The sequence below is a fragment of the Saimiri boliviensis genome, chromosome 9 (assembly GCF_048565385.1).
Source record: "Saimiri boliviensis isolate mSaiBol1 chromosome 9, mSaiBol1.pri, whole genome shotgun sequence".
NCBI lineage: Eukaryota > Metazoa > Chordata > Mammalia > Primates > Cebidae > Saimiri > Saimiri boliviensis.
Genome location: NC_133457.1, coordinates 105,405,422 through 105,420,081, shown reverse-complemented (window position 1 = coordinate 105,420,081; position 14,660 = coordinate 105,405,422). Strand labels below are relative to the sequence as shown.

General features: G+C 39.7%; 1 protein-coding gene across 2 annotated transcripts in view; it reads left to right on the top strand.

The window, feature by feature from the left end:
- Positions 1-14,660, top strand: part of CHD6 (chromodomain helicase DNA binding protein 6) — a 188,755-nt gene that overhangs the window by 96,517 nt on the left and 77,578 nt on the right. For both annotated transcript variants that reach the window (XM_039479415.2, XM_074406545.1), the window contains 5 exons: positions 5,741-5,803; positions 7,629-7,687; positions 8,347-8,464; positions 12,543-12,629; positions 12,813-12,947. In XM_039479415.2, the coding sequence (XP_039335349.2) occupies positions 5,741-5,803; positions 7,629-7,687; positions 8,347-8,464; positions 12,543-12,629; positions 12,813-12,947 (462 nt within the window). The remainder of the gene's footprint in view (positions 1-5,740; positions 5,804-7,628; positions 7,688-8,346; positions 8,465-12,542; positions 12,630-12,812; positions 12,948-14,660) is intronic.

Here is a 14,660-nt window from a genome sequence, read left to right as displayed (position 1 = left end):
GAAATCCATGCTGTTTTCACGTTCTGAACTCTCACTGGACTGCAGTTACTGTTAAACCAATTAGCAATTACCCTGGGATTTTTTTCAGACAGATATGTTTATTTTGTCTTCCCTGAATGATTGTAATCCCCTTGAGACTGGGCATCAAGCTTGATACTAGTTTTGTATATTCCATGGCACTTGGTGTAAATACTGTGGTTTGAAATGTGATTTGCTTCTTCTTAGCCTCCCTCCTTATGGTTAGCTAAATAGAAGTAAAAGAGGTAGTTGGTTGAGGTTGAGGGCAAATAGGGTTAAAATTTTTTGAAATTTTTCCCTGAGGATAAAATATTAAGATTATATAAATCTCTGACATAAAATTGCATGAATTAAAATGGTCTTCTTTGAAGGATAATTTAAGGAAATTCCAAGCAGTTGAGAACAGATGGTTGTTATGGAAGTGTGTTTGGCAAGCAGATTTAGTTTATATCTGTGTGTATCTGTATACACTGAGTGTTTATACACACATGATCGTACTTAGGCACAATCTCTGTTTAGGAAAAAAAAAGATTCTGATTTTCCAGTTTCCTTCATACTTTGATGTGTATTTTGGAAATGCTGCTCTCTTCATTTCGTTAGTATAAAATAAAAACCTGTTTTTCTTATTTGGATGATCACTATTGATTCTTTAACATGAATGCTTACCCTCTCTTTTTTAACAGTGCCAAAAAAAAAATGAAATTTTATTTCAAACTCCTTAATTTTCACTTGAAAATTTTCTGTAATGAAGAGTGTTTTAAACCCTGACTTAATATTCAAAGTCCTGTGCTTTCTTCATCATGTATTAAAGTTTCATTAGATTTGGTTATAGTTAAATATTCTGAATTGTAATCAAAATCCTATCATTAGAAACCATTTTTATCTATTCTTCATGGTAGGTAAGAATAAGAAAATATTTGAAGCAATCTGGTAGTCAGGAAGAGAACTTTGTTCCTTTGAGTGTGTGTGTACATGTGTGAATGCTTGCTTGCTAGTCTGCGGTGTACAGACGTTGGAGGAGGTGGGGAAAGTAGTCAGCAGTCATGAAAGTTTACTGCCTGCCCGCAGATCTAACTCATATGTCACATCATTTCCAGAGCCATTTGCCCAACTGCTCTGGCTTCTGTGTCCTCATAGCACTTGCTTTTTACTTTTATTATCATGTTCTGTTACAAAACCTCTTAACATTACTTATTCAGAAATATGTATCGAGCACCTGCTGTACACCAAAGACTTTCTAAGTTCTGGAAATAACACCAAGAAACAAAAGAGACAAATTCCTGCCTTCATGGAAGATCCTACAACAAACTTGCAACTGGTCTTTCCCTCCAGTGTTTGCCAGATTTTGAACCTACACGGGATGGGAGGCCAAAGGACCAAGGTCTAAACTTACGAAGAGTAGAAATAAATAGGGAGAGGCTGTTAATAAACATATTAAATAAGAAAATTACCTAGTACATCAGTGGCAGTAAGTGCCATTCTAAAAATATATTAGAATAAGGGTGATATGTAATTCAGGGTGAGGATTGCAATTTTAAATAGGGTGGTCAGAGTTGCCTTCACTGAAAGTATAATATTTGAGCAAATAATTGAAGGAGGTAACGGAGAGAGGGAGTTGTGCAGGGCAGAACATCTTAGAGGGAATAGTCTATACAAAGTCCTGAGGTAGAGACATGCGTGGTATGCATGAAGAATAGACACCAGTAACTGAAACATGACAGATGAGATAGGAGGGTTGTTATAGACCCTGTAGGTTTTGTAGACTTTGGAAGATCTTTAGTTTTACTTTGAGTTAAAAGAGAAGCCTTTTAAGCAGTGTAAGTGGAGGAATAGCATAATAAAAAGGGTCATTCTGAATGGTATGTTGATAATAGACTAGTAGGGCAAAAACAAGCAGGGAGACAAGTTAGGAGGCTCAGGAATAATCTGGGTGAGAAATGAAGGTGGTACAAGATAGAAGCAATGGACATGGTGAGAAATAGGCTGGATTTTGGACATACTTTGAAGATAGAGCCAACAAGATTTGTAGGCTAGTCAGATGTGGTGTATGGAAAGGAAGGAGAAGAGTCAAGATTATACCAAGATTTTTGGTTTGAGTACCTGAAAGGATAATTTACTCTAACTCAGGTGAGAGAAGACTAGGTAGAAAGGGTAGGGAAGCGGGGTTGGGTAGGAATATACTGCGTGAATAATTTAAATTTGAAATACCTCTGAGATACTCAAGTGGATATGGCATATAGTAATTATGCATATGAGGCTGTCGTCATGGGAGAGGTTCTGAGCTGGACAAAGCCTGTATTTAAAACCCTGGGACTAAATGAAATCACCGAGAGAATGAATACAGATAGAAAAGAGAAGAAACCCAAAAACTAGGCCCTAGGCAACTCCTGTAATAAGAGTTAATATTGGGGGGGAAAAGATAAATTGCAAAAAGTGCTTTTTAAAGGCATCATATAGCTGTGGAAGCAACAAGAATTAGATGAACTAAAATATCAGACAGTTAAGAGTCATCCCTAGGTAGGCTGACTGTTGCTGGCTGTTTTCTTGACATTGCTGGCAACACAGATTTCTTAAACAGCACACAAAAATACTATTCATAAGAGAAAATATTGATAAAATGGATTATATAGAATTTCTGTTCATGAGAAGACACATTAATAGACTGAAAAGGCAAACCGGCTGGGCATGGTGGCTCACATCTGTAATCTCAGCACTTTGGGAGGCTGAGGTGGGCAGATCACAATGTCAGGAGATGGAGACCATCCTGGCCAACATGATGAAACTGTCTCTCCTAAAAATACAAAAATTAGCCAGTCTTGATGGCACTCGCCTGTAATCCCAGCTACTCAGGAGGCTGAAACAGGAGAATCGCTTGAACCCGGGAGGTGGAGGTTGCAGTGAGCCAAGATCGCACCACTGCACTCCAGCCTGGGTAACAGAGCAAGATTCTGTCTCCAAAAAAAAAAAAAAAAAAGGCCAACCATATACTGGTAGAAAATGTTTGTAATTTGTGTATCTGAGAAAACTCTTATTTAAAATTAATAATTCTTGAAAATAAAAAAGAACATTTTATAAAATAGGCAAATGACTTGAATAGTAGGTTCACAAAAGAGGATTTCTGAATGGCCAGTAAGCATATGAAAAGGGGCACAGCATCCTTTGTTAACAGAAAAATGTGAATTAAAGAGACAACACTACACATCCACCAGAATGCCTAATGTGCTAAAGACTGACAGTATCAAGTCACCCAGAACTCCCATACCTTGCTGGTGGGTGTCAAAATTGTTACAATCACTGAAAATTTTTTTTACAATATTCATTAAAACTAAACATCTACGTACCCCATAACCCAGTATTTCTACTCCTGTGTGTGTGTGCGTGTGTGCGTGTGTGTGTGTGTGTGTGTGTATGTATATGTATCTCTGTATGTGTATATATATGATAAATGAGCATATTTTTCCACCAAAAGACATAATTTATATGAATTTTTTGTGTCATATGGAAATTGTAATCAAACCAAATATTTCCCAACAGTAGAGTGATTAGTGTATTTATATTACAAAATACTACACAGTGTTAAAAAAGAATGAACTGCATACTGTATGATTCCATTTACATGAAGTTTAATAACACGCAAAACCAGCATATTGTGGCAGAAGTCTGAATATTCGTTATTTACAGTGAGGGCACAGGATTTTTCAGAGTGTTGGAAAAATAATCTAACTTGATCTTGGGTGGTAGTTATGTAAAGTGCATATGTATACATGTAAAAATTCATCAAGATGTACACTTGAGATTTGTGCATACTACAAGTATGCCATACCTCAGTAACTAAGCATTATGATAGCAGGCCTGATATTTCCTTGATGATTACGACTAGGCATATCTCATTTACTTCTGTAAGAGCAGTGCATAAACTAAAAGCACTTCATAAATAATGTGGGATAAAAATTTAGGAAGGAAATGAGGTAGGCGGCTGGTTCAGTAGTCTCCTTTCTCTTAGCCTAGCACCTGTTCACTACCTATTCGCCATAGTCAGACTTTTAATTTGTTGACTGCAAGATCAGTGGTAGTGGTCCTTGCTGCTCATTAAAGTATACTTGGCTTTGGCCCTTTGCTGTTACCGTCCTGACAGTATATAAGTCTTGAGTGTATGGAGAAGGGGAAGACTTTTTACATTAAGTGGCATAAATCAAGAAAAATAGCTCTGTCTACTCTGTGGCCTCAGTGAGTCTCACACTTTATTTCCTCAGTGTATTTCCTTATTTCTTTTCCTCTTCCCTGTTACTTAGCATTCAACAATTACCTATTGATTATGTATTTTGCCTGGCATTTTCTATCTACGTGGGTATATAAAACAAGGATCCTTGTCCTCAGAAGGTTATGTAGTAAAGGGAGAAGACAGCAATAAGCAGTGAACTGGCACCTTCACCTATCCATGTTTAGGAACCAAACAGAACAAATTCTTAAAGAGACAAAATCTTAGTCTGTATTTGCACCCCTTTCTTCTGTTGTATGGTAATTATAGTTCACTTGCCTTAGTGTGGAGTGGTGAGAACAGACGTGTGTGGTTTTGGATTAACTTCTGCATGGCATCTAGCACGATGCCATGTGTCTGTGAGAGCTTAGTAAATATTTGTAGCCTTTGGGAGCATCTGCCTGTGCCCGCTTGCTGATTTCCATAATTCTTTTCTGCTGTGTGCCTTCCTCATTTCTTTTAACCCATCCTCACTTTCCTGGGAAAAGCTTGATTTAAAATCTTAAGAGACATTTTCCATAATTTTATGGTTTTATGCCCTAGAATGGGTAGACTGAAGGTATACAAATCATCCTTCTGGGATGTTCCAACCAGGAACTCAGAATACCAAATTTGGCTGTTACGTTGTTGTGATGGGTGTTCTTTTCATATGGTGTTTTAAGTCTCATATTGTAATAGATCTGAAAAGATCATTGTGCATGCGAAACCACTGAGAAATAATGCTGCTCGAAGTTCTAGAAAGAATGTTAAACATATGGTGTTTTTAAATTATAAATACTCTGTAGAAAGAGATTTCATGGAGATTTGGAGCATAGAAGTGTTGATGTTTAGGGTAAAAAGGAATTTATGTTTTCAGTTGGGATTTACATTCAGAGGATGATCAACAAAACAGCCTTTTCCAGCTACAAAGGGGAAAGATGGTACAATTTAGTAGAGAATAATTTTACCTTGATTTAGAATAGTATGTGAAAACATTTTTTCAATAGTGTTGGAAAAATGTTTTCACATACTATTTTATCTTCCCACTAACCCAGTGAGATACGTATTTTAAACTCTTGAAAACTAGGAGGTGTTAATTGACTTGCCTGAAGTCAATAGCTGGTAGATATTAGAACTAATTTTAAGACCAGACTCACAGCTTTCTGAAAATTTTATGCAGCAACATGTAAAGAAGGTAAGTCCGAGGACCAATTTTAATTATGTTAAATACAGATCTGAAATTGAATCTGAAAAACTTCTGTGCTCCTGTGATAGAGTTGTGTCCAGAGGTTAGAAGCCACCACTTTGAATTCTAGCTTTGTAAAATGTCTGTGACCTTTTGACCGGTCTGACCTGATGGGAGTCCTTGGTACTCAAAGGTGAACTTTTGAATGAAGTAGTACCTATTGTAGTATTTCTTTTAGAATTATTTTCTTGGATTCTGTGGTTCCAGCAATTTTCTTTCTTTTTCATCTTTGTCCCCAGGAGCCTCCAGAAGATGATGCAAACATCATTGAGAAGATCCTGGCATCTAAGACTGTCCAGGAGGTTGGTGACTCATATTTCTAGCTTTTAAATCATTAGCACAGATTACCGCTTCTGTGAAGAGATTTTTGGCTAGAGGACCTAGAATGACCATTATTGGCTGGAGTCAGAGCTAGGCAAGAATATTTTCTGGCTAGCCAACACTGATTTTTATCCCTATTAGAGCATTTTAGGACTTAAAACTCGTAAAATGTCTAGAATGGCTCAAGCTGATGATTTCTTCATTGTGATCTTAGCAAAAGCCATATATCCCTTAGGTGCTATAGCCCACCAAAATTTAGCAGAGGGCCAAGAAGAAGAGATGGAAAAGTTGTCATAATGGAGGCCAGATATGATGGCTGATGCCTGTAATCCCAACACTTTGGGAGGCCAACGTGGGAGGATCGCTTGAGCCCAGGAGTTCAAGACCAACTTGGGCAACATAGTGAGACCCTGTCTCTATTAAAAAAAAAAAAAAAAACAAAACACACACACACACACACACACACACATACCCCCACCCATATGAGTCCTAATGGAAACATTGTGGGGGTTCTTTTCTTCAGACATCTCAGGGCCATTGTAGAAATCTCCTAGAGGAAATTCCTGGAGTGGTAGAATATGTTGGTGCTGGTGAGAGCATGGCTTCATCTTTAAGTATTTATGAAAGTAAACTTCCTTACTTGGAGAGTGAACACCATTGGTGTTTCAGAAGCGAGGCACTAGGGGGACACCAGAGATGAATGTAGTCACTTCTGCACCAGGCTCTGGTGCTGACGTTTCTCAGAGACCTGGATTTATCAGCTGAGTAACGTCTCAGCCTAGACTTTGGAAGGACAGCAGGAAGATAAAGTTTTTACCTTGCAGCTGTTTATTCCACCTTTGGAAAACCTGAGCAATAGGTGTCAGGAAGAGGCCTGGGAAAATGAAAATATGCTCAAGAAATCTTTATGGAAATCAGGCAGAGACATTGATTACCTGTTTTCTTTTGGCTCATAAGGGTGAATCTGCCTAGGATCTAGACCAGGGGTCCCCAAACTTTTTACACAGGGGGCCAGTTCACTGTCCCTCAGACCGTTGGAGGGCCGGACTGTGCAGGGTGTGACACCCTTCACAGCCAGCGCTGCTGCCTCCACTATCCCAGACAGCGGTATACAGTGTCACAGGCCCAGCACCACCTCCAGTGCTGTATACAGGGATGGCTGTGATCAGCCTGTGACACTGTATACAGCGTCCTGGACATCTGCAGGAGCGGTGGGCCTCTTCTGTGGGAAGCCCACTGCTGCATGTTTCCCCTATTATAAGACACTTCCTAAAAATAAGACAGCCCCCATCTTTTGGGGGTAAAATTAATATAAGACAGGGTCTTATAATAGGGGAAACGCCGTGTGTAGTAATGTGGGGGGCGACTTTTGGGCAAAGGGAGGTTATAGGGGCCATTATGTTGTCGTACATTTGGGGGAATATGGGGGCCATTGTACTGTGTAGTAATGGTTATAGTGCTTTGCCTTTCTTCCTACTTCTGCTGTTATTTCACACTGCTTCCGGTGATGTGGGGCACCGCAGCCGCAGACCGGATGTGCGTTGTATGACGTGCTTCCGGAGCCTAGACACGTGCGTCCTGCGTCACCAGAAGTAGTACTGTATGTGAGCACCGCCACACAGTACTGCAGGAGCACAGGATGCGAATGCATCCTGTGCTCCTCTCACTAAACACCAATGAAAGAGGTGCCCCTTCCTGAAGTGCGGCGGGGGCCGGACAAATGGCCTCAGGGGGCCGCATGCGGCAGGTGGGCCGCAGTTTGGGGTCCCCTGATCTAGACTGACAACTGCTTGCTATTTGTTACAGGTTCACCCAGGAGAACCTCCATTTGACTTGGAGCTATTCTACGTTAAGTATAGAAATTTGTACGTCTATTTAAAGTATTCTCTGTATTTGCATTGTATATGAATAAAACTCTCTTTCCCTTGTGACTTTGTTATCTTCTGCATCTTCAGAGTCTTGCCTCTAAGGCACGACCCACAGGTCTTGGCTGATTCAAGGTTGTCTTAGGCAGTAACACTCAACTGTAACTGCACACAGAATTACCTGGAGAGCTTTTTTAAACCATGGAGGCACTTGTTCCACCCAAGGCCATCGGGTCAAACTCTGTGGAGCCCAAGGATTGTTATTTTTTTAAAAACTCCTTGAGCAGTTTTCATGTGCACCCAGGGTAGAGAACCATTCTGTAGCATATGCTCTGTTCCCCTCTTGTATATTTTCATTTCTGCTACAGGCCCACTTGCACTAATGTGTATTTATGATAACCTGCCCACACCTGCCCTCCCTCTATTCTCAGCCAGTTTCTCTAGAAGCTACAGAGAGCAGTTGCTTCCAAGTACTCCTTTCTGTTTTGTTCTCTGTTGTTGCCCTTAAGAGGAAGGCGTTTCGAAGCCAAATCTCCAGCAGTTTCACAATAAATCATGTCACTATTTCTGTGTTAGATGGTCACCCTGTTTACTGCACACCTTAAAGCTCTATTGTTTGCTAGTTACGTGCTTGCCTGACAATTTGTGTCTTTGGATAGTTCCTACCTACACTGTAAATGGGCCACAATGGAAGAGCTTGAAAAGGATCCCCGCATCGCACAGAAGATCAAGAGATTTAGGAATAAACAAGCCCAGATGAAGCACATTTTTACGGAGGTGAAGCGATATTTACTGACTCATTTACTGCTTTTCTTGCAGCAGTAAATACTGTATTTACATTTCTACGTCCATGTTAAAGTTCTATGTAGATCTGTTGCTCAAGTCAAATTGATAAATGTGTGCTGATTTGCAACAAAACTAGTCTAGATTTAAATCAAAGAAAAGTATCCCCCAAAGTTAAGGATCAAACGTTATAAACTGACAACTCGTAACAGCATGCGTCTTGGTCTGAATACTAATAAATAGCTAGAGGAGTGAGAGGAATATGCACACAATTCTTTCATCCCTCCTCCCTCAACCCCCCTTACCCAAAAAGGACATTTCAGAAGGTCCTAAAGTTTGAATGTAAAAAACAAAACAAATCTAAAAGTCCAAGAAAGTAAACAAATACATAATTTTATTTATGTAAACTTGGGAATTTCTAAGTATTATACCTACAGCAAGAGGAAGGACTGATGGATTTTAATATTATTAAACAAATCTATAAGTGCTGTATATCAGAAAATGCCAGCCAGTCATGGTGGTTCATGCCTGTAATCCCAGTACTTTGGGAGGCTGAGGCAGGTGGGTCACGAGGTCAGGAGTTTGAGACCAGCCTGACCAACATGGTGAAACCCTGTCTCTACTAAAAATACAAAAATTAGCTGAGCATAATGGCACACACCTGTAATCCCAACTATTCAGGAGTCTGAGGCAGGAGAATCAAGCGAACCTGGGAGGCAGAGGTTGCAGTGAGCTGACATCATGCCACTGCATTCCAGACTGGGTGAGAGAGCAAGACTCCATCTCAGAAAAAAAAAAAGGAAAGAAAGAAAATGCCATAAACCTTAACCTTAATGTGTTACTGTTGGAATAAAGTCTAAACCCTGTAATATACTCTACACATCCCTGTGTGTCTGTTTTCTGATATATTCCCAAGGCAGTGATTTTTCCTTGGCTGGGAATAAGGAAACTGTGCTGGAGTACATAGAAATAATGTAACAAGAGTTCATATTCTTGTGGGAAGGAAAGGCTCTTGAGAAGATTGGAACACTTGAAATTGAGGAATAATACTGGGGAGTAGTTCCTATAACACTGCCTTTGGTCTTGACCTATTCAACATATTTATTAATAACTTGGGGAAATATTTTTGTGATATAAATAGTAACATAGTTTTGAGTTGAGCACACACAGAGGTACACTCCTCTGACTAAATCCTAACTCCTGAACACCCAGGAGACGTTCTAACCAGACCCAGTACTGGGAAAATAAATGACAGGATCATTCTGGGTTTGCCTGGACAGGCTAGGATGAGTAAATGTGGGAATAAATGTAATATCCTACATTGTTCTTGGAATCTTTCTAGTTTTGAAGTGAGGAAAATTACTGGGTAGCAGTTCTAAGGAGAAAAGACATTGCCAGTTTAATTAACTACACATTTACTCTGTGTCAAGGGTAGGCTGTAGCTGCTTAAAAAGTAAACTAATCCTAGACTGCACCAGAACAGTCTGCTGTACCATGCTCTTTTCATTCCTAAATGTTATGTTCATTTGGGTACCAGGATTCAGTGAGGGACTTTGCAACACATGAGGATAGCAACAGGAGGACTGTCATGGTGGGAATGGGGCAGAGGTGGAGAGCGGACTGCACGGTGAGAGCCTGGGCTCTGCAGTCAAACTAGCCTCACCCATCCCAGCCCCACACTCATCTGGGTGGCCTCAGGCCATGGCATAAGCTCCTTCAAACTCAGTAGCATGTGGATAAAGTAGGACTCCTGATAGAATTAGCCTCACAGAATACATGCAAGGATTAGATAATAGTACTCTTGCCATTTTCGGCTTTACTGGAGTATAATGGACAAAAATGTTATTTAAGGTGTACAGCTTGATGTTTTGTTTTTTTGTTTGTTTGTTTGTTTTTTTTTTGAGACAGAGTTTCGCTCTTGTTACCCAGGCTGGAGTGCAATGGCGCGATCTCGGCTCACCGCAACCTCCGCCTCCTGGGTTCAGGCAATTCTCCTGCCTCAGCCTCCTGAGTAGCTGGGATTACAGGCACGTGCCACCATGCCCAGCTAATTTTTTGTATCTTTAGTAGAGACGGGGTTTCACCATTTTGACCAGGATGGTCTCGATCTCTTGACCTCGTGATCCACCCGCCTCAGCCTCCCAAAGTGCTGGGATTACAGGCTTGAGCCACCGCGCCCGGCAGCTTGATGTTTTGATGTATGCATACATTGTGAAATAATCACTATAGTCAAGTTAGTGAGCATATCTGTCACCTCACATAAGGTTTTTTTTTTCTTTCTTTCCCTCCTACCCCCACCCTATGGTGAGAACACTTAAGATTTATCCTCTTAGCAAATTTTAAATATATAATACAGTATTTTAAACTGTCATCACCATGCTATACATTAGGTTTCCAGAACGTATTCATCCTACATAACTGAAATTTTATACCCTTTCACCAACGTCTTCCCCATTTACCCCTCCCCTTGATCCCTGGCAACCACCATTTTACTCTCTGCTTCTATGAGTTTGATTATTTTACATTCCACATAGAAATGAGATAATACAATACTTGTCTTTGTGTGTCGGACTTATTTTACTTGGTATAACATCCTCTAGGTCATCCATGTTGTTGCAAACAATGGGATTTTCTTCTTTTTTAAAGCTGAATGATATTCTGTTGTGTAGGTATATATACCCCACTATCTTTATCTTTTCATCCCTTGATGGATACTTAGGTCGTTTCTGTATCTTGACTGTTGTGAATAATAAATGACACAATGTTTATAGCAGTATTTAGCTTATAGTCGCTATTCCATAAATATTAGCTTTTCATATCATTAAGATGGAAACAGGTTATATGAAGAACTGTTGAACAAACTGGGATTTTTTTTAACCCAGATAGGAGATTGCTGAAGAGCCTATACAGAGCGGAAAGAATCAAATTACATATTGCTGCTGTAGAGGAAGCAGTTCATGCCAGTGAGCAACAGTTATAAGGAAGGAAGTTAAGTTATAATTTACTAATGATAAAGATCATGATGCTGCTACTAAAGAGGTAGAGATAAAGCTGTTTCGAAAGTGAATCAGGTCTAAGAGGATAGTAAATTTCTTAATTGGGAATAATGGAATCTGAGAGGTTCCCCAGGGATGTTGTAAAAAGTATCCTTCATTGATGAGACGATGAAACTAGAAAGCCCCAAGAGTGCCTTGCAGCCTAAGTGGCAGTCAGAGCTCTCCAGCACTCCTGGAGGAGGGCTTCGGCTTCTGGGTAAGAAAGACCTGGGTGAACCATCCGGTTAACATAGCTCTGTGATCTTGGCCACATTGCTTAGTATCTCTGAGTCAGTTTCCTAATCTGTAAGGTAATTATAGTACCTACTCCGTAAGGTAGTTTTGAAGCTTAAGTGGAAGCACTTAGCATTGCTCTGGACATACATTAAATATTTCTGTATGTTGCTTCTTGCTGTTTTGTAGGTAAACTTTTTTTGAAGCATAGTGTGCACAAAGATAAACCAAGTGTACATTTCAATGAATTTTTACGACATAAACACAATTGTGTAACTACCACCTAGATCAGGAAATAGAACATTGTTGGCACCCAAGAAGCTTCCCACATGCCCCCTTCCAATGTTATCTATTTTTGTTATTAAGAAGAAAAAGAAACTGTAATTCCTAGTTGCCAAAGGCTGTGTTTGGAATAAGGAGCAGTGAGGAAAAGGGAACCCTTGTGCTGATTTTTGTACATTGCTATAGTGACAAATGGAATTATTAACTTGGCTAGAGTGTAGCTTCTAAGATGGTTGGATCCTTTACATTTACTCACGGAGAACAAGATTGGAGATGGTGAATAAATGCCTGTGACTTCTATTCTTAAGCAAACCCTTTCTTTCTGTGTTTGTTGATAGGGCAAATATTATTGAAATATTTTTGTGAAATAAAATTATTATCCCCAAGTTATTAATAAATAATGTTTCTTTTTGTGTTTGTTGATAGGGCCCAGAGTAGGAGTCACTTAGAGGTAACACCCTAGGTGTTGGAGTTGAGGGAAGGGGACACACTTCCTAACTGTTCTCCTCTGTTTGTGGTAGCCTGATGAAGACTTGTTCAATCCAGACTATGTAGAAGTTGATCGCATCTTGGAGGTAGCCCACACCAAGGATGCAGAAACAGGGGAGGTGGGTGTTTGTTTCTCCTAAAGCATCTTCCCTTCTTTCCATATATTTCATTTGTTTTACTGTGTAGCCTTTGTCTTCATGATATTCCTGTCTAGTCATGTAGGGTGTATTTTCAGAGGTTGGCAGATATGACTGACTCCTTTAATCTAATACAGCATGAAGTTTTTCCTGTTTTCCCACCAGGAGGTAACACATTACTTGGTGAAGTGGTGCTCACTACCATATGAAGAAAGCACATGGGAGCTAGAGGAAGATGTGGATCCTGCAAAAGTTAAAGAATTTGAATCTCTTCAAGTTCTCCCTGAAATTAAGCATGTGGTAAAGTAGTCTTACCTCTCTCTGACACTTCTCGGAACATGGAATTTTATGAACTTTGCAATTGTGGAAGTCCACCTGGCTGTGATTTTGGTGGTATTTTACCTTTTATACTTCACGTTGAAGCTGAAATTCAGTGTTTTCCTCCCCAGATTGAACTTTGCCAGCACCCTGGTCACCTTTAGGTCTCAGCTCTATTTTCATATATATGTCCTTTAAGAAGCTTTGATATTGACTCAGATTTCTTGGTGTGTGGCTATTATATGGAGTCAGTAAGATAAAATGTATAAGAAATGGCTGGTGTGCAAGAGAAGCTCAGTAGTATCTTTCCTGTTTCTTATCTCTTTTCAGCTACCTCTTTTGTTTTTCCCTTCACTCAACTGGAATATTATTAAACGGAAGAACTGTCCTTTATCTGCAGATCCCTGTGGCCCCTACAGAGAGAACATAGGTTTTTGATACAAATTTTTGAATCTATTTGTTTTTCTGATTCTGGATTATTACCACTCAACTACCAAGATCTCCCAGGGTGCCTGAGAAGTATATAGATTATCCAGTGATTAAAGGGAGGGAGAGTTGGGATCAGAGCTTTTATTTACTTTCTTTTTTTTTTTTCTTTTTTTTGAGATGGAGTCTTGCTCCGTTACTGGAGTGCAGTAGTGCAGTCTCAGCTCACTGCAACCTCCATCTCCCACGTTCAAGCAATTCTCCTCCCATCGGCCTCCTAAGTAGGTAGGACTACAGGTGTGTGCCACCATGCCCAGCTAATTTTTTGTATTTTTTTTTTTTTTTTTTTTTTTTTTAGCAGAGACAGTATTTTACCATCTTAGTCACGTCTTGAACTCCTGACCCCAGGTGATGGGCCTGTTTTGGTCTCCCAAAGTGCTGGAATTACAGGCGTGAGCCACTGTGCCCGGCCCAGAGCTTTATCAAGGTGTAACTAACTTGAAAAGAGAATCAGTTGTTAGAGAATATGGCTATAGGTTGGCATGATAAGTTTCTGTTTAAAAAAAAAAAAATCACTGTTTTTATAAGAAAAACTCTTACATAATTCCTTATTAATATTATTTGTTGCTTTTACATCACTGGAAAGTTGATACTTAGAACATTAAACTTAGGCCCCTGTTTGAGTCCATTCAAGAGCAGTGTTTTGTTTTTGTTGTTCCGGCATATGAAAGAGGTGCAAAACTGTGATTAGAAACTTACATAGTTCATAGTGTTTTGTTTGCATGATTGATTATTAAATTATTCTTTCAACCCTCTCCCATGTATACTATTTTCTGCTTTTAATTCAACTTGTCAGTCATCTATTAAGTATTTGCTATAGGTTGATTCTTGTGTGAGATATGGTAAGAAAAAGGTACAGGCCCTGTCCTCGGGAGCTCACAGTCTAATGGAAGAAGCATGGGTATACATAGATAAATACAGCACCAGGCTTATTGTGATGTGTAGGGTAATGCAGAGACAGACCAGGTAGAGAGCAGAGAAAGTTTCATTCTGAAGCTAATTGTAAGTTACTATCTAGAAGCAATCAGGATTTCTACCCATTCTCTCAGCCTGACTCCCAGTTAGTTCCCCAACCTGTACATTACTCAGAAGGTAATAACTATAGTTTGAAACCAGCCTGGGACAGTGAGATTTAGCACTGTTCTCATTAGTATCCACGTTATGCTCCTGAAATGTTACTCTCTATCCATTTTGCTGTTTACTTTCCTC